At 29.0% G+C, this 21,492-nt stretch overlaps 1 protein-coding gene across 1 annotated transcript in view; it reads right to left on the bottom strand.

Moving 5' to 3' along the window:
* Window positions 1–21,492, bottom strand: part of LOC148304436 (synaptotagmin-10-like) — a gene marked incomplete at its 3' end in the record, with an annotated part of 78,768 nt that overhangs the window by 42,062 nt on the left and 15,214 nt on the right. Inside the window, exons 2-3 of the mRNA XM_088268308.1 lie at window positions 4,603–4,726; window positions 2,285–2,426 (exon numbers count right to left, since the gene is read on the bottom strand). Of these exons, the coding sequence (XP_088124434.1) occupies window positions 2,285–2,426; window positions 4,603–4,670 (210 nt within the window). The remainder of the gene's footprint in view (window positions 1–2,284; window positions 2,427–4,602; window positions 4,727–21,492) is intronic.

The raw sequence follows: 21,492 nt of genomic DNA, 5'->3' as shown, positions 1-21,492 counted from the left end.
ATAACCTTTTTCCAAAATTTTTGTTCATTGTACGTAAATTTTTACAAGTTTGATCATTATCAAACACGGTATTTGATAATGATTTTGAATGGATAGAAACACGTCTCACAATACATTTAAAGAAATAGTGGTAATTACCAATTAAATTTTAATAAGCGATGGATAATAATTATGTATAAGTATTTTGTACATAAAGGGTAGGACGACCACTGCTAACAATTTGTCGTCAGTTTTTGTCTGAACTTCGGGCAAAAAAATACAGCAGGCGGCCGACAGAAAAGCCTGGAGATAGTGTGTGGACTCTATATGCTCCACATAGGGAGCGGATATGGTAAAAGAAGAAAAATAAAGAATATTCTACGTGTATGATCAACCAATAAAATGAAGAAAAGTTTAGAAAAAAAAGTCAATAATTTATAAAAAAGGATTAAATAAATTGAAAACACGCATTATTTTATGAATTTAAAAATTAATAAATTTTTTGTCACTTTTTATCCTATTTCTCTCCATACCAAATCAAACTCATCTGCACTTACAAAACATTCAACTAGACTGAGAAATATCAAGAAATACAAATATGGCGTTGACTTCGTTCGCTAAACTTTGATCCGCTTTGATTGATATAAATGATATTACTATTTGACTTGAATTCTTTTTAACGTTTTACAGATTTAATAAATATTCGGCGGTTTTCTACTCAATAAAGAAAATTATTACTAGTAATTTATTTCAGCCTTCTCAATAACAGAAAAATGATTTGTTAGTTCGCCTTTGAAAAGAAAATTCGTTTTTATGATTTGAAAATAATGTTTTGAGAAAATTTATGTTTTATGTGTAAAATAAGTATGTATAGTAAGCGCTGCAATATACTTTATTGGAATTGGGAAATAAAGGATGTTCTAGATACTTTGAATGTGGAAGGTTGAAAACAGGAAAAAAAGGACCATTCAATGACTGGAATCGGATCTAGCTGACTAACTGAACTAAATACTCATCCCTTGCACGGCCTATATTGGGGTACTAGAAAATTTGGTGGCGGATTCACAAACATGTATTTATTTTGATTGGCAGTGATATGGATATTGAAAGCTTTTAAATGTACATTCACAGTAAAATCGGGATACAATTTTATTTTGTTTCACATTTTCATTAAATTTTGTAACTAGTTAAAAAAAATTGCTTTGCAAGAGTAGGTCTGTCAGGAAGCCTAGATGCTTCTGTATCAGATCTGGGAATGCGGTGCGACTAAAATGTATATAGAAATATATATATGACTCGCTCATTTCATCGTTTTAGAGAGATTGTCGTTATAGGAAGAATTATTTTAAAGTGAGACTACAGTATTGAATTACCTTGGACACCTTTAGAAACTAGCGTATTATCTGGTTATTATAAGAGCTATTGCAAAACTATACAATTTTTTAAACCTTTAATGTTACTTTGTAAATACCACTATTTGTTAAAATCCATTGTGATGCGTGTTACTTAGCTTTGCACACTGTGTTGGAAAATGATGCGGAATGCATCGAAAAATGTGACACGATACATTTTAAGAAAAAGTGGTATTCGCCAAGTTAAATTTAAATAAAAAATGGGAAGATGTTACCACAAAGTGACTGACGAATTAATTAATGAAATTAAAAATAAAACATTTAAGTATTTTAGTTTTTTGACATCTGAACAAATATGCAGTAAAATATGGAAGTCTGAGTATTTACAAGGCCAAGGTCATATATGTACATACCCTGTATATACCCAGACTTCCATATTCTTCTCCATCTATGTTGATATTTCACAAAAGTAAAAATTACTTCTTAGTAGAGAAAACCCAAATTTGTGAACAAATATTTCAACTCATTCAAAATGTGAATACTTGTAAAAAGATTTTTTTTTGAGATTATGAATGTATGCTAGATGTATATGATATGAGTGACGTGTATGCCGAATCAATCAATGAAATTAGAATGGGTTAAACCATAAAACAATATTAATATAAATACTGATTACTAAAAAAATATATGTATTTGTATAATACCACTTATTAAATTTCATTTCATTACATTCGACTAATTTAAAAAACAACAGTTATTTTAATGGACAGGTGATTTTTAAAACATATTTAATAATCACTCGACGATGAAAACAACTGTAGTTTTCGAAACATGTCGTGTGTAATGAAATAAAACTCAATTAGCGATATTATACAAGTGTTTATTTTTTTAAAATATTTAATGTATCATTCCACAAAGTAAATGCCGAATCAAAAAATAATGTAGTTACTTACTTTTTTGGTATTTTCTTTATGTTCTTGAACATATTCCTTCTTGAGTGGTTCCGTTTGGAGATCTGGAAGTGAGTGACTAATTCTGATGGCCGTTTGGCGCGACAAAGAGTCGCTCTGGCTGTCTTCAGACGATCTGCGTGACCTGACGAAATAAAGCAATTAGTAACCTTTACACGTATGTTTTTCACCATATAAGATGAATTTACTTTTTTTGTACAAAACGTTTAAATAAATCTTAAGTTTCACAATAAAATTTTACGTAGACATTGAATGCATTGTGTAACTATCTAAACTATTTATTGTAAATATGTGAAATACGTAAAAATGTACATGTTTTGGTCCTACACCCAAAAATCTAGAGAACTATCTCTTTATAATACTCTTCTTATCATTTATCATTATAACACTCTCATAATAATTTATCGTTCACTTCATGTAATACCGATTAGCCCTTCACTGCATCGTGTATCGAATTTGTTACATAGCCAAAAGTTAGTATTATAACATATATCAATATCTCATTAGGATGATAACCATTGCTGTAGCAAATTTGATACATTTTACAAGTATTTTCTTGATTGTTCCTTCTTATAAGTTTTTCATTCTTTTTTAAATTTATTTTTCAAAGATAACCAATACTGTATTTGTGTAATATCATTTTTGAGTAGTATGTAATACACAAAGTTAACGCTGAGTGAAAAAGAAAGCGTTATATTATCAAACCAAAAAGTTCAAAATGTTTTTAAAACGCTAAATATATGTCTTCTTTCCATAATTTTCTTCTTAAAACGTCACAAGAGGCAGAAAAATTAACATTTAAATATTGGATATGAATTTTTGGTGATGGAATTACCATAAATTTTGGAAACACACTGTTTAATTTTAAAACACAGAACAGGTATTTATGTAATGAACACAAATTAAAAAGATTGAGATTAAGTAATTTGCGTTTAGAAAATTAATAGTGATAAAAAAACTGAATTAAGACTTGACCTTATTTTTGATATTTTAGTTAATTACAAATTAGTCGAAAGCTCATAAAATAAATTAAATGAAAATGAATGAATTTTCATTCAATCGATTCCGTTTTTTCATGAACTTCATAAAAACCGTTCCCCTTAAATAAGTTTATTCAATAACCACTGTACAAATTACAAATTTATTTCTGTATAAAAAAAACTAACCATCGCACCGCCTCTCCTCAGTGTAAGGCAGAGAGAACGAAACGTCCCAATACAATGACTTTGCAAACAATCTTCGGTTCTTCCATATTCATGCATCTCTTTAAATACAACATTTTGATTGTGTCCAAATGTTTTTTCATAAATGAGGATTACCTCCAATTATCGGAGTAATTTTTTAATTGTTATTTTTCGACATCTCAACATAGATAGAATATAGATATGTGAATGTTACATGTCTGTAAAATGACCATTCAATACAGCCTATGATGGTCGTAAGCCCCGTAAATACCCAGACATCCATATTCTTCTTCATCTATGTTGAGATCTCAAAAATTAATATAAAAACATCTTTATATTATACATATACATACTCTTCGATTATTGCGACTCTTCGTCTGACCACGACTAAGTATTTTAAATACTCAATCATGCTAAAATCAAATGTCTATATTTTGACATCAAAACGAAGAAGAAGTCTGAGTATTTACAGGGCTGAGTACCTGTCATAGGTTAGTTTAGTGATCACTGTATAAACGTGTAAAATTCACTATGCTTACCATGATCGACGACCATACAACTCAAATTATCGTAAAATTCACACCTTACATTGTTGATTGATTAGATTAATTAAAAACCATATCCGCTCCCTAGGTGGAGCATATAGAGTCAACAAACTGTCTCCAGGCTTTTCTATCAGTTGCCAGCTCCCTTGCATCCTCCCAAGTCAGATCCGCGTCCCGAAGTTCTGACGAGAACTGCCGACGAATTGTCAGCAGTGGTCGTCCTGGGCGGCGCTAACCTGATGCCTTGGTGAAGACCAAATGCCACCCATACAATGCCTGCATTGCACCTGTTCTCTTATACGGCTGTGAAACCTGGCACCTTACAAGGGCCCAGAGCAGCCGTGTAATAAACTTTGAGAACAGGTGTCTGCGGAGAATTTTAGGCGTGCGGTGGTTTACTTTGTGAGGAATGAAGAGATAAGGCGTAGGACGCAGCAAATCTTGGTCACAACTGTCGTCAAGAAAAGGCGATTTAGTTGGCTTGGCCATGTACTCATGCCTCCTGAGAGCCTTAATCAAGCTTTCCTTTTTTTATTAGTTTATTGTTGAATATTTAATGTTTTGTTCCTACCTCCCTCTTATCCACCTCCAGGTGTTGGCGCAGTGGTAACCAACTGCTGCCAGAAGCACTAGGGCCATCGCAACCAGCGACAACCCCCCGGCAGTCTGGTACACAACCCACCCGTACCACTCCCCTGCAAAAGAAAAACACCCATCAGAAGATATTCACAAAGTTTGTCTAGTTAAAACTGCAAAATCAGATTATGTACCACATATGTGGAGGTCCTCACCAAAACGTTACAATTCCATAATAAATCATAAGTAATCAGGAATTCCAGCTTGTAAAATTGTTACGTTTTGGTGCGATTCAATGATTTCATATTGGTCACACAGGATTTGTCACATTTTTTCTCAACTTAAATTAAGATATCGATAGAATACAGTAAACAGAACCGATTTTCATTTTAATATTTTTTGTGCAATATTGGAAATGTAACTTTTTGGTGAGGACCTCCACATATATAATAAAAAATAATAATAAAACCCTTATCCGCACCACAATGATGCATAGGGCACTGCGTCATATAAACGCAGTGTTATCTTGATCGTTTACACATGAAGGAAAGGTGATCAGCCCTCCGCTTCAGATACCAATCCAGGGTAATAATATTGAATAAATATAACAGTGAAAAAATCACTTATATTTATTTTACCCCCCTTGGGAATCGAACCCGGGACCTCCAGAACGGTAGCCGAGAGTGCTGACCATTACACTACGGAGGGGGACAAATATATGGTTAAAAAAAAACGAGAGGGAAAATTCCACCAAACAATTGTTGGACCCGCACTCCTCTACGGCTCCGAATGCTGGACGATGATTACACCTACTCTAGTAAACTTGAAACTGCTGAAATGCGAATGCTTAGATGGTCAGCTGGAGTGTCCCTTGGAGACGAAATAAAGAGCTCACGTATTAGTGGAAGCCTGGGCGTAGTAGGCATTAATAGTAAGATAGAGGAAAGGTAATTGAGATATCATGAACCAGACAATCGCTATAGTTCTTCCTCGAAAGACATTTAGAGGAAGACTAAAGAAGTCATGGATGGTACAGAAAGGTAACATGATTTAAAGGCATGGCCTAGGTGACGTTGTCAATAGAAGGACCTTCAATCTGAGGACCAGATGAGGTGAGCTCAACAGTCTACGAAGACGATAGATTGGACCCAGAAAGAAGAAAAAGTTAAATTTTAAAAATAAATAGATATTTAAAAAAAGCTGTTTAATATGTTGAAACCGTAAATAGTGACTGGGCTAGTAGTATAAAACAAAGTAAAATGAGCTTGAAAACCTGCAGGAATGTTTTTAAGTGGTATATCAATATTTTTTGTAAAGTTCAACTAATGGAATTCTCTTGCATATTACATGTATGTAGTTGGTATGTTACGTATGCAAGAAAACCCATTAGTACAATATTATATTACAGCGCCTTTACTTATTATAGTTCACGTGTCCATGTTTTATGCTCTGTGTCATGAATACAAATGGAAAATTACGTAAAAAGATAAATAGAGGTACGAGCGAACCCTGATCTCTTCCCTCAGTAATGTACAGATGTACTATAGTAGTATAAATCAATATGTATCTACATGATCAAATTTATACACCTTTTTCTTATTCAAGATTCAAGATTTATATTTTTGGAGAAGCCCTATTTTGAAATACATATATATGAGCTCTATAACATTTTTTACTTTTATGAACTTTTTTGCCATATTTTTTGAGCTGAGGTAGTCTGATTTACATAGATTCATATTGAATTTTAGGGCACGGTTCAGTACCGTATAAATCATTTATCTATTTTGATATACTATTTATACTGTATGTTCCTTCCAAACTTGTGTTTTTTTTAAAAGAATTTGTGTATTAAAATTGTATTCAAAAATGTCTGCGAGAAGAACAAAGAGACGCAGTTCATCGACTTTATTTGCTTATAATATTGTCCCCGCCACATGTAACTCCTTTAAAATCGTTTATAAAGGGTAGAAGAGAAATTTTTGTGTACTCAGATAAGATTCAAACGTATTTACGTCGCGTTCGCTCTTTGTCTATTGGCGTCGTTTTGTTCTTCTCGCTCTTATAACTTTTATAATTTTCGTTAAATAAATTATTGTCTTCATTTGCGTGTTTTCGTTTTCTTCATCATAAGTGTTCCAGTACCATAAGTCGATACACTGTATAACGGTAAACTGCGTTTACGATAGGAAACAAAACATAAAATTCGTACATCTTTCTTAATTTTGTCGATAATGCTTATCTCGTTCCTTATATCACCATTCGAACATCTATCATACAACGTTTTGCCGTACATTCATCTGAAAGTACGCATTTTGACTGCATCCCTCTATTATCAAATTCATACTTAACTTTCATGCATTCTTAATAAATAATAAGATAAATTATTAATTATATTATTTTTTGACATCTCATCAAAGATGAAGAAGAATATGGAAGTCTGGGCATTTACGGGGCTGACGACCGTCATAGGCTGGTTTAAGTGATCACTTTACACACGTGTAACATTCACCAATTCTACCCATTATTGACAACCACACTACTCAAATTCTTGGAAGTTCTATATACATGAATCAATTTAGAAACCTTGTTCTCGAATCACTAGAATTTCACTAGAGACATCTATTGGCGAGATGTAAAGAAGCTTTTTTACTAAGCAGAAACTCTTATATTAGTATGTGAGGTCCGAATCCTGGATTATAATCACACACATGAGAAACGCCAGAAAATACCATTTTCATTTTTATTATTGAAGCTTATAATTTGACCAGATAATTTATTTATTTTGTGAACAAGTATTTGGATAATTTATTTTGTGAACAAGTATTTGGATACACTCAAAATGTTGTATATTAATTATAAATGGCTTCTTGAATGTTTTTTGCAGATACTTTGGCACATTTTATAAACTTTATAAAATAAAACAGCTTTGGTTTATTTTATAAAAATTATAAATGGATTCCAGACAACAATGGACTTGCTAAGAGTTTAATCTTAACCCTTGAAAACACAACGCTTTAATATAAATTTCAAGTTCTTTGGGAGCAATTTTACATATATTTTTACACACTTAATATAAGATTACCAATAGCTAAATGTGAGATTTTTCGCTGAGTTGATGGTTTTAAAAACACAAATGCTCATATATATACGCAGTAGTTTTAAAAGTAGGTCCAAGAGTTTCCGGCCGAACAGTCAATGTCTTATAGTTAAAATAAACAACATAAAATTGAGGTTTTAAAATTTAACGTTATCTAGGACTAAAATACTTTTGGTGTTTACACCAGGACGTCTTAAAAATCGCGGATTAGGGAGAAAAAAATAATATAACACTCTCCTTATCATTCATAGTTCATTTTGTGTAATACCACTTTAATAAACGATGATTGATAAGGAGAGTGTTATATTACCATAGCACAAAGTTAACAATGCTTTTAATGTGTGTACAAAAATAAAATTAAATAGCTCCATTTAAAAAATATATATTACCTCAAAGGCGCTTCGCTATATTATATTATATGATTCATTGTTTATTTTTGGATAAAACAATAATAAAAGTAAAATCGAAGGTTTATTATCCTGTGGAAATAGCGTCAGATTGCCTAGTTAAATTTGTCATATTTGGTTCGGGCCCGTAAGGGTCGTATAGCCATCGATCACACTTTTAATACAATAAAAAAATAGTGAAAAAAACTTTATATTTTAAGTAATTATTCAAAAACACAAGATTTTACCATCCATAATAAAGTTTTTTTTTACTTAAACTGAAAATATTTTGTTAAAATGAAATCCAAGGATATGAACTAAGGAAGATAAACTTTACAAATATATACTCGGTGACTTATAAAAAAGTATCCATAGTATGTTTCAACATAAAGGAATGATAAGTTTCCGAGATATTCCTAAATAAGTTCGTGAATCTTAAAAAAATCTGACGAAGGATAAATTGAGTTTCCACCTGTCAACAAAACATCAACGTTTTTGCTATCGTGCGAAACTTATTATGTAATATGAGTGTTTTGGTGAAACTACTACTCCTACAACTATACCGTTTCCCGCAGGGGTAGGCAGAGAAGATGGATCGCCACACTTTTTTGTCCTGACAAACACTTCTAGCTTCCTTCACATCAATACATCTAGTCATACATGCCCTCCGATTACGTAGGCTTTTGACACCACTAAATTTTAGATTGTTTTTTATCCGATCGTGCCAAGTCTTTTTCGGTCGTCCTCGTTCTGTTCTCTTGCTCACTTAAGTAATATTTTCTTTGTCAATCTATCATCATCCATTCGCTCCACACGTCTATACTAATTTTAAGAACTCTTCTTAATCTTTTCAATTACCCCTTGTAATTAATGTTTAACCTTACATTACTTTCTTATTTCTTCGATTTTAATTCTGTCATACAATGTTTTTCGTGCAAAACTTATTATAAAATTATTTACTTGAATAAATTGTATGGTATCCGATATAAACTTTTCTTAAAGAAAAATCTTGAATAATAAAATATCCAATAGCCAGTAGTATTAGTTTTTCAATAGATATTCCATAAACCTGAAAAACCCGAAGAAAAACTTAATGGTAATAATTCGTCGAAATATAAAAAAAAGGAAATTCAATACAAAGAGTATATTATTCATTTGAAAAATAACCCAAATTCCTTCTTTGTGAATAAGTTATACTGATACATTTAAAAGAAAGCAATTATTGTGAATTTCAATATTTGAAGATAGGAGTCAAACAACGCACTTTTAGCTCCCAGGAAATGTTGAATGATAATATTTTAATTATTGTGTAGTAAGTAATACATAATTTTAAATCCTTTTTTATTTATTGTTTCGGCATTAACTTTGTGGTAAGACATGTTACAATGATTAAAGAAAACACTTGTTTTTTACCACTTGAGTTTTATTGAAGACTACATGTTTCAGAAGTTAAACTACCATCATTCAGGTCTGTATAATAACTAAAATATAAAATTGTTCTATAAATAAGGAGAGGATAATATCCTTTTTCATAAATACTTTAAATTGATTTTTTTAATCAAAACTATACAATTTAAAAAAAAACTTTATGTAAAACATAATATTCTATAAGATATTTAAAAAAACAAATTAGTCCATTGAAATGACTGTTTTGGTTTCGAAAAACTACTATATTCGAAACAACATATTCTTAAAGATATTTCAACAGTATATTAATCCATTGAATAAAATATTTTTTATTTTGAAAATAATTTAAGAATGTGGTTTATGTTTCAAAAAACCAATTAATTTGAAACTTATATCCCAAACGATATTTCAAAAGTAAGTTAATCCACTGAAAAACGAAGTAAGCGAGTGAATGAGAGTTTATATCATTGTTGACAGACATGATTTAACGTTTATCTAGTGTTAACATATCACCCTCATTTACACTTCTTTCAGACGAGTGATGTTTAGGATTAAAATAATTTCGTGATAATTTTCGGTCGTACAAAAATATCATATCCTCTTGTAATTTATCAACGAAAATGGTGACATTTTCATGATTTCTAGTTTTGAGCATATTTAAAATAAAATTTTAATTTAAATAACACGTTTTTATGTGCATTTTAAAGGGTTAAAAAAGGTTTGTAATGGATCACTTTTAGTTTATTCATGTAAACACGATTAGTTTCGAGACTCCAACTAGTCGTTTTAACATGAAAAAACTTAAAAGTGGTCTTAAACAAAAGTTTTTTCTCCTCATTACTCACACACTCTTCTTATCATTAAGTATAATATGACTAAAAAACACTACTCATCACTACCGGTATTGGAATAATCAGGACATCAGGACAGATGATGGGTTGGTTATTTGAAACCGAAACCGGCATTCATGAAGTAGTGCTTATTAAAGTAGTACACAAAGTGAACGTTGAATGATAAGGAGAGTGTTTTATTACCATACCACAATGTTAACAATACTTTTAATACACAAAATAAAAAGAAAGATATGTTTTTAATTATGATGTAATGTATTTAAATTTAACAATGCTTTTAATTTACAAAAAATATAAGTTTTTTTCGTATTTGAATAATTGTGATACTAAAAAAATAATACCTAATCAATATTTTTTTAAGGTTCAGAAGCGGCGTGGTAGTTAGTTTTAAATGGAAAAAAATACCCCTGAAGTCATAAGTGTTGACTAGGTTCTTAAAAATTTATGATCACAGGCATTTTTATTTTCGAAAATCTTATGGGATTTATTTGGGATTAATTTATTAATGAATAAACCTTATTCAGGCTTTGAAATATTCATCGAAATAAATTATTGTTTGGCAAAAAATCGTTTCTATCTTCATTATTAAACATGATTGATTTAATAGCTCGGTAATTTGAGGAAATTTTAGAATAAAAGCATCCCTAAAGGTTTTGTACGCAATTAACGACTGAATAAATCATCAAAGCTTTGTCCCGTCGTTTAAATAATTGATAATATTGGCTTGTTAATAGTCACGTCTGAGGCTTTTTTCAGGAAAAAACAATATTTTCAGTAGGTAGTTGAAATAATTATTTATGAAAAAAACTTCGTTAAGAACAAACATTGATTTTAAACTGTGGTTATTAATTTATTGATCTACATATCCCTTCATACGTAACAACAAAACAAAATATTATATTGTTTCATCATATTTATTTTTTCTATATAGTTTAAGTTTCTTTACCAAAGATAACAATTGAAAAAAAAGTAAAGTATTTAATACTTTTATTAATTTTTATTGCCCAAAAATATACTTATATGTATAGATATCTTAACTGAGACACATCATACAAAGGGGAGATGGAAGTCTGATCCAGAACTTAAAACTTTACATTTGTCTGTCTTTGATCACTTAATACAATTGTATAACGCCCATTGTTGAAGATCTATCTATATTGCATTAATTTTTAAAGTTAAATATTTTATTTTATTTTTATATTATTTTGTTTTATTTATGGCCTTGTTACAATTTTAATAAAAATATGTATAATTACAATAAAGAAAACACTATCATTACTATCACCTATATTTTTTCTATTCTTTTTATTTAAGCTTTCATTATTTTATATTTAAATGCTTAGAAAACGTGATTTGAGTGAAACTGAGCGGTCTCAAATAATTTTATTGAATTCTGACAGGTTAACCCAGGTAAAAAAAAATTCAATGCTCCCGGTGTGCGGTTCAAACAACAGTCAAAAGGTTTTTTAATGTGCTTCTTGCAAAAACCACCTAAAAACTGCCAGAAAACAATCACACCAAGTCGCAAAGGTTGAATTTTGGTTATGTTAGCAGATGCTTCTATTCAGTCAACACTTTTAATGTACATGTATTGATATATTGTTCGTAAAGTGAAAAAAAAGTTTAATAATAATAATAAAACCCTTATCCGCACCCCAATGGTGCATAGGGCACTGCGTCATATAAACGCAGTGTCATCTTGATGGTTTACACATGAAGGAAAGGTGATCAACCCTCCGCTTCAGGTACCAGTCCAGGGTAATATTGAATAAATAGGACAGTGAAAAAATCACTTATATTTAATTTACCCCCCTCGGGAATCGAACCCGGGACGTCCAGAACGGTAGCCGAGCGTGCTGACCATTACACTACGGAGGCGGACGTCCAATCGTCTGTAGAGTAACCGAATAATCCGACAAAACAGTCGTTAATAAATAATAGTAATATAATAAGTTCTCTCTATACTTTCAAGAGATAAATTACAAATAACGAGGTTTCAGGTTTGCGCTGCTTAGCGAACAAAAAAAACAATAAACTAGAAAACAGATATTGTAACGTAGGTAAGAATATAAATTTCAAGCTGCTGGGATTTTATTATTAGGATTTAGGGGTATATTACAGCCTAAGGCGCAGAATCTTATACCATAACTTTGCTACACACTACTTCATTTATCTTCAAATATTAGACAGATTTCTATATAAAATGTTACCTTGTGAAGAATTTATGAATATAAATTAATTTATATTGACGTTACATCCTAACAAAGATGATAAAGATTATGGAAGTCTAGGTACTTACAGGGCTTTTGATATGTCATATGCTGGTTAAGTGATTACTTTATATAAACGTATAACATTCACGATTCTACTCATGACACTATTCAGATTTTCAAATTCTTGTTCATCTGTGTCGAGATGTCAACATGTAAAAATGTCCACTAAGCGGAGAAACCCAGATTTGTGAAAAAGTATTTGGACACATTCAAAATGATGTGAATGAAATAACTGTTCAAATTATAAGCGACATAAACCTTGAAAATCATGTTTGTAGGCGTTTTTTATGTATAAGTAAAACAAAAAAAGTCTCTGCTAAATTATTTTTTTCTTAATCCAACCATAGATGGCTGTTGTGAACTAGATCGTAAACCGTCATGAAATTGATGATATATGTATGTATGGGTGCCAAAAATTTGAGTAGTATGATCAAAATAAATATTAATACTAAAGGTTTTCATTCTCATATTTATTGAATATCACCCTAGACTGATACTTGAAGCGGAGAATTGATCACTTTGCCCTCATGTAAGTAACGATGAAAGATATCACTGCGTGTAAACTTTGCAGTGCCCTATGCACCATCGGGTGAGGAAAAGATAAATTAATATTGTACACAAAACCTTTTCTATTGAGGGATTATATAAGGCTTCGTTTAGTGTGAAAATGAATATAAATGGTAAGATAAAAAGGTGAAAGATCAATATCCCTAAGTTTAAATTTTTATACTTTTAATAAAGAGATCAGTTAAGCCTTTCTTGGTGAGCATTTGATCCCCGGATCAAAAGTAAAGTTCACTGTTTTCGTATTTACTCTTGTGTCCAGTTCAGTTAAGGTTAACAAACTTGTTTAATTTGACAATGAGATACTTGACGAATAAAACACTCAAAAGCTTGTAATATAACGAAAGCTTAATCCTCATTTCAGGCTTAAAAAATGTTTTAAAATATATTTAACAGGCGATGGTATTCTTTTCGCTTAATTTACGAGGGCTTTCGATAATTTAATAATCTAAGTATGAAAGCATGAACCGGTTTATATAAGTATAAACATGTTTGTATATAAGATGCTTGATACGTTTATTTATTTATTTTATTAATTTATTTTTCAAAACATTTTACATACATAAGTCATATATATATATATATATATATATATATATATATATATATATATATATATATATATATATATATATATATATATATATATATATATATATATATATATATATATATATATATATATATATATATATATATATATATATATATATATATATATATATATATATATATATGTATAAATATATATATGTATGTATATATTTATATATATATATACATATATATATATATATATATATATATATATATATATATATATATATATATATATATATTTAAATATATATATATATATATATATATATATATATATATATATATATATATATATATATATATATATATATATATATATATATATATATATATATATAATATTCCCGATGAGTAATTTCTATTTCTCATTTTGGGACATGGGATTTAGGTTAACAAGACTGGAACACAAATAATAAAGAAACAATAAAGATTTTAGAAAAATAATCAAAAATATATGGCAAAATATAAAAACAATAAACTGGTATAATAAATAGGCATAAGAAGCATATTTGAAAGAAATAAATGAGAAAAACATAAGGTAAGAAGCATATTTGAAATGAACAAATGATTAAGTAAGAAAATACAAAAAATGAGAAAAAATATAACAGATTCATAATGCAAAGGTTCGAATGTTACATGATTATTTACATATAAATTTTTTCGCACCATTTTCAAACACCGTATATGACGCTAAGTCTAAATTTAAGTGCTGTGTCTTTGTGACGTTGAAGGATGAAGAGGGGGTAGGAGCAGTTTCTTATTTTTATTTATTTATTTATATCTATTGATCATTGCACGAAAATGACAGATTTTACTTAAAATTTCATTTTAAGAAAAATTATTATTAACTAAGATTTTTTGATTAAAAATGGATAGATATTACTTCAATGTGACTGCCGAATCATTTATGAAATAATAAATGACCCTTATATAGAATTACCTTCTTAAGATTTTTAATGAGATGTTTATGAAATAAGTGATATGAATAAAATAATAAAAAAAAAAAACAAAATTGACATGGGAAAATGTCAACAATGTTTCTTGAAAGTTCTCGATTTTATTCGAAGACGATGATAATCTGGACAATTTTCTTTTGGAATATTTTTTAGTAATTGGCTAGTACGTATCATGATTGAAAACAACAACAACAATATTTCGAAATCCTGGAGCCCATCAACTATCTTTTGAGGTTTGAACAAATTGAATTTCTTCCCAAACCAATGTTAAATAATAAAAACATCATTATAAAAAAAAAACAAATTACGCATGCTACTTTCCCGAAAAATTCAAATATAAAATCAAGAGACAGTCCGCTTTGGAGGCGTTTGAAACCTAGCGCCTAAAGGAAAACGAAAAGCAATGTAATTTAATATTCCCAAATTGATAACAAGACCCTGCCATTGTTATAGCAGCGAGGACACTTTTCTCACTTGAAATTTAAAATGCTTATTGCGTCAACGTTTTTATCTGTTTCTATAACCGCGCAATAAAAAGTTTAATGAACTTTTGAACGCTGGTATTAATTTCCCCCCTAAAAAATGTATACTATTGTACCATTGATAACATTCGTTACATTTTTATTTTATAAGGAATATTTTAATGACAAGCGCCCTGGCGTAGTTGGGTAGATGCCGACTACAAAACTGGCGTCTTGTGTTCGATTCCCGTATATTGGAAAATAAATTCAAGAAAATATTTTCAAATAGTCTAAGCGCTTGTGATGTATTTTTCACATTTACCTTCCCTATCCTTACTATTGCCTGCAGACAAGCATTTTAAAAGAAGAGGCTTTGCGGGTTATTCTTTTTTTAAAAAAAATCTTTGACTTTGGAGACTGAAAGAGAATATAAAAGTTTACCTGGAGATTTCCTTGGTTGTCCAACTAGCATAAAAGCTCCATCAACATCAACAGAAAAAATAGCAAGCTTCGGTTTTTACGTCAGAGGGTATAATATATACGGAAATATATAAATATATATGTACATTAGACTGTCTTTTATTTTTCAACTTGATTATTTTTTTATGCATAAGGCATATTTTTTGTATTGCTTTAAAAATATAATTTCAGTTCATTAGAAAAAAAAGTAGCGTTAGAGCGCAAACACTCGGGCGACACTTAAACTCACAGTGTCGTCATTCAAATATAATATCCGCAAGTTTCGATATTATTTAGCCATTTCAGAAAAATTAAACAATTAGAGCTACCATTACATCTAGAAGATATTCTGAATAATTTTTTTTTGGGGCATCGACGGCACGGGTTAGACTCATAGTACAGGGTTGAAATTTCGTATCTGAACAATTCATCATAGTAACAAAAAAATAAGGGAGTATGCGTTTTCAGATACGATTTTTTTTGTCCGCTTCCGTAGTTAAATAGTAAGTGCAATAAAATTCCTTCCTGGAGGTCCCAGGTTCTATTTTCAGGGGAGTCAAAATGAATATGGGTGATTTTCACTCGCACATTTATTTGACATCACACTGGACTGGTAGAAGAAGAATATATGTATATATATATATATATATATATATATATAAATATATATATATTTATATATATATATATATATATATATATATATATATATATTATATATATATATATATATATATATATATATACATATACATATACATATACATATATATATATATATATATATATATATATATATATATATATATATATATATATATACATATATATATATATATATATATATATATATATATATATATATATACATATATATATATATATACATATATATATATATATATATATATATATATATATATATATATATATATATATATATATATATATATATATATATATATATATATATATATATATATATATATATATATATATAAATGTACACGATGATTTGAAAAATAAATATTTACGCAGGTCGTTTTTAATATCAAAATTACTGTGAATTGTAAATCGCCTTTGAGGGGATTTTTGACAAAAGCGTCGCTATATAAATTGGCCATTATTATTACCAGGAAGAGTGTTATTGACGTGACACTGAGAGATTTAAATGGAATTGGATGATAAAACCTTTTTATTAAATGTAGGTACAACAATCATCAAAATATGACAGGTATTAAATTTAATATCATGTTACAGTAATTATTTATTAAATTCATTTTCAAATTACTGCGACACAATTTAACCCTTTATTTTTACTATGTTTCACATGTACAAGTCTAATACGTACATTCATCTTGTTTTAACAAAATGTTTTGAATATGCCCAAATCTTTGTGTAAAATTTCTGGGTTCATCTCCATTATCAGTTATTTTTTAGATAACTATTTTTCCCTAATTATTTTACATACTAGGAAACGCCTGAGTTCAGAACAAAAAAAAAACAATCATCGTTTGCTTAAATATAAGACAAAAAAATTAACAATTCTAAAGTACTTGAATACATTTACAACATTTTGAGTGTGTCCAAATACTTGTTCACAAAATCTGGATTATCTCCAATTACAGGAGTTATTTTCATATTATTTTTTGACATCTCATCAAAGATGATGAAGAATATGGAAGTCTGGGCATTTACGGGGCTTACGACCGTCATAGGCTGGTTTGAGTGATCACTTTACACACGTGTAACATTCACCAATTCTACCCATTATTGACAACCACACTACTCAAATTCTTGGAAGTTCTATATATATGAACCAATTTAGAAACCTTGTTCATGAATCACTAAAACTTCACTAGAGACATCTATTGGTGAGATGTAAATGTAATCCGGGATTCGGATCTCACATACTAATATAAGAGTTTCTGCTTAATAAAAAGCTTCTTTACATCTCACTAATAGATGTCTCTAGTGAAGTTTTAGTGATTCATGAACAAGGTTTCTAAATTGGTTCATATATATAGAACTTCCAAGAATTTGAGTAGTGTGGTTGTCAATAATGGGTAGAATTGGTGAATGTTACACGTGTGTAAAGTGATCACTCAAACCAGCCTATGACGGTCGTAAGCCCCGTAAATGCCCAGACTTAAAATAATATGAATACATTTCCTTAACAGCAGTTTCAAGAAATTTTGCGGTAAAAGACAAAATACCTTATTATGAATGTGGCTGGTTTTGCAATGTAGGGATACAATTTAGTAGTTAATTAAGGTCTTTTCATTAATAGGATATAAAGCTGAAAATGTACTAAATATGAAAGGGTATTTTCACAATTGTAATGATGTTACTTTTATAAAGTTTTATGAAAATGAGTTTTATTTTATAATTTAAAAAATTAATATTGAATTTAAATAATTTGAAAAACGATCACATAATTATTTCCTTTATCTCCCGTGTATCCTGCACTCTGTTCCCTTGTGCTGTTTTAAGACGCTTAACATACGTAAGTTTAGGTCATCTTACCATATTGAAGAAAGTGCAATTACATATATAGAATTTCATCAAGTATTATGATTAAAACACAACTACTTCTACGTCACAGATATAAAAGAACGTATAAACGTCATTCGTGGGTAGTTTGAATTATCCAAATTTTAAATGACTTTGCAAAAATTAATTGAAAATTTGTGAATGTAATAAAACATACAATATACTTTGATCATATATTTTATTATATAAATAAATCCTGTCACTTTTATTTTCGGTATTTTTTTTGAGAATCGTTTCGACAAATACTTTCTCTTTTACAGGGATGGAAAGTACGTATCCATCCCCGAAGAAGATAAGGTGTTTGTCAAAACTGGTTGTAAAAATAATTTTAAAAATATATAAAAAAAAACCATTATATCTTTTTTTATATAACATTAAACCACGAGAGTAAGTCCCTTTCCAAGCACAAGAGCACAGACTCTTTTATGGAGAGGCACAGCGAATCAAAATATAAAAGTTCTCCATATGTATAAATGATTCAAATGTATTATGTTATAAATAAAAATGTAAATATATTAAATGAATAAAAAAAAAAGTGTTTGTCAATCTTTTTGCAACCGGTTTCGATAAGCACCTTGTCTACTTCAGGGATAGATAGTACGTACCTACATCTGAATAAAATAAAGTGATTGTAAAAACCAGTTGGAAAAAAAAAATCCAAGATAAAAATAGTTTAAAATATGTTTGAGTTTTTTTCATTATATAAAATATGCCAAATAATTTTAGCAAAAAAACATTGAATTTTTTTAAAGGTTAATTAAGTTGAAATGTGCTAGTGTGAAAATGCCCTATTATCGTTGTAACGTTTCGAAGGGTGCAATCGTTAAAATGTTATTATCAAAATTTACGACAGATTGGTTTGGTGAGATTATAAAACAAAGTGTTATATTATATATTCTGGAAAGTTCCTTAAAGCTAGGAGGAGCGTAAAACCGGAGCGCCATTAAGCATTCAAGAAATCGTAAATCAAAAGTGAAAATTATAAACTTTATTACCGACTTTTGCAAGAAATTTTGATAGAAGGTAAGGAGCAACCCTGCTTTTGGGATATCACTGTCAATTATGACAGCCCTGTAACAGAGTCAGCAAGTATAGTTTACTTGATATTAAAACCAAAAACTTCGTACTTAAAATATGCTAAATATTTTTTTTATATTGTTATAACCCTCTGCATAATATATGTAATATTACGCTTAGGGGTTTTGTACCGTTGACTTTTTTAGATTTAGATTTTAGATTTTTTATTCTTCAATAACAAATGATCGATTTTATTATTTGTTCGGTACTCACTTTCTTGTAATATTTATCTATATTTTATTGTATTGTTTCGTGGTAAATACCAGAATGTTAAAATAAAAGTCGTTATTCTAATAAAAAAATTAATGATACATTTATTATCAAGTTATATTAAAATCAAGAAAAATATAAGATAACAATTTATGAAATTTAAATAACGTGGTTTTTATTTTATTTATTTGTTTATTTAATATATGTAGTCACAACAGTTTTTTTTTATAATTCAATTAATTTTCTAGTCATTTACACTTTACAATATAAGGACTAAGCTCTTGTACTTGGAGAGGGACTTACACTTCGACTTATTTCTTGTTTTATTAAAATTAAACACTTGAATATACCACTTTAATGAGTTTTATTTGTATTTACGACTAGTTTCGAAAACGACAGATGTTTTCATCTTCTGGTACAATTTTAATTAATTACAATTAAGTACTTTTTTGATTTTTAAATAAAACTTATTAAAGTGGTATATGTAAGTGTTTAATTTTAATAAAATAATCATGTCATTCCACAAAGTTAATGCCGAATCAATAAATAATAGTATTAATTGTATATGTTTGTGGGTGATATAATTTATTTTAAATATTATTACTATTATTTTCAAGGCAAATTAATTTGATCGTTTATTTTATGATACAAGATGGTCGGTCCTGCGCTTTTGGTACCAGTCCAGGGTAATGTAATCATACGATTTTTATTTTTATTTTATTTCAAAACGGCTAATGTCTTTAAAAAAATAAGTATGAATGCAAAATCAAATAAATAATACACTTACAAAAATACTAAAAAATAATAAAAGATATGAAAACTAATTGTATCCTATTGTCGCAAACACTGATAAATACATGTCTCCCACATATACTATCAGCGAGCAGCGAGAGAGTGTGAACTACAAATTTTAAATTTATACATTATTATTTTCTTAAATATTTTCATGTTGTTATAACACACATTTATTTTGATCTCCCATGGACCCCTCGAACCCACAACCTTCAGCATGGTAGCCAAATGTAAATCATATTATAAAAGAATGCATTTTTATTTTAAATACCAAAAGTTTTAATTTTAATTCGGAGAAATCTAAGAGGACTGAAAACCAATTAACGTTTGATAATAAACGAAAATACGCAAAAGTTTCTCGTTCGTTTTAAAAAATGCGTAAGATTTGAGTAGACGAGCTTACGTGAAAATTGAAAAAAAGCGACTGAACTTTTTTCATTACTTTGAGAAATCAAGAAAACTTGGAAGTTGTAGTAAATTATATGAGTTTTTCTATGTAATGGTGTTTAAGAACTATTTGTTTGTGTTTTGAAGTATATGTGTAAAAACATATTGTTCAGGAAAACATTTTGAACACGTGTTCAAATGAAAACATCTGTAAAACGAAGCTTTACTTTTTCATTTTCTTATTCAAAGGAGAAAGATAATGTTTTTTACAAATTCTTCTGATGATATGAGAAGGGATTAAAACAAAAAACGGTAAAAATATGTTTCATCTTTGCCTGAAAAGAAATTCTATATATTTTAAATAATAAAATGTAACACTGATTTTTAGGGTTTATTAAGTTGTATTTATATTTTTGAAAAACGCAAAAATAAAATTTCATTCTGGCAATTGTTTCGCCCTGTTAGAACATTATTAAACTACTTATCAGTACAGTATTGTACACCCAAAAATAAATTCTTCATTATACTACGTTTTTAAGCTTAGAGATAAGAATTAAACAGTTATTTTTATTATTTCAATATTTACGTTGTATAAGATATACAAAATAAATATTTGTTCTGTAGGAAAACTAAATATATATGTACTTAAAAAAATCTTTGAAACGCCAAAAGCCCGGATTTCATTTTTCAATCGGGTACCAGGGAAATATTAAATAAATATTACAGTGAAAAATCACTAATTTTAATTTGTCCCTTAAAGGAATCGAAACCGGGACCTTAAGGACGGTAGTTAAACGAGCCTTTTAGTAACA

Source organism: Brachycentrus maculatus, unplaced genomic scaffold (assembly GCF_059751285.1).
Source record: "Brachycentrus maculatus isolate JH-2025_06_01 unplaced genomic scaffold, ASM5975128v1 h1tg000318l, whole genome shotgun sequence".
NCBI classification, from domain to species: domain Eukaryota; kingdom Metazoa; phylum Arthropoda; class Insecta; order Trichoptera; family Brachycentridae; genus Brachycentrus; species Brachycentrus maculatus.
This window is presented reverse-complemented; position numbering and strand designations above follow the sequence as displayed.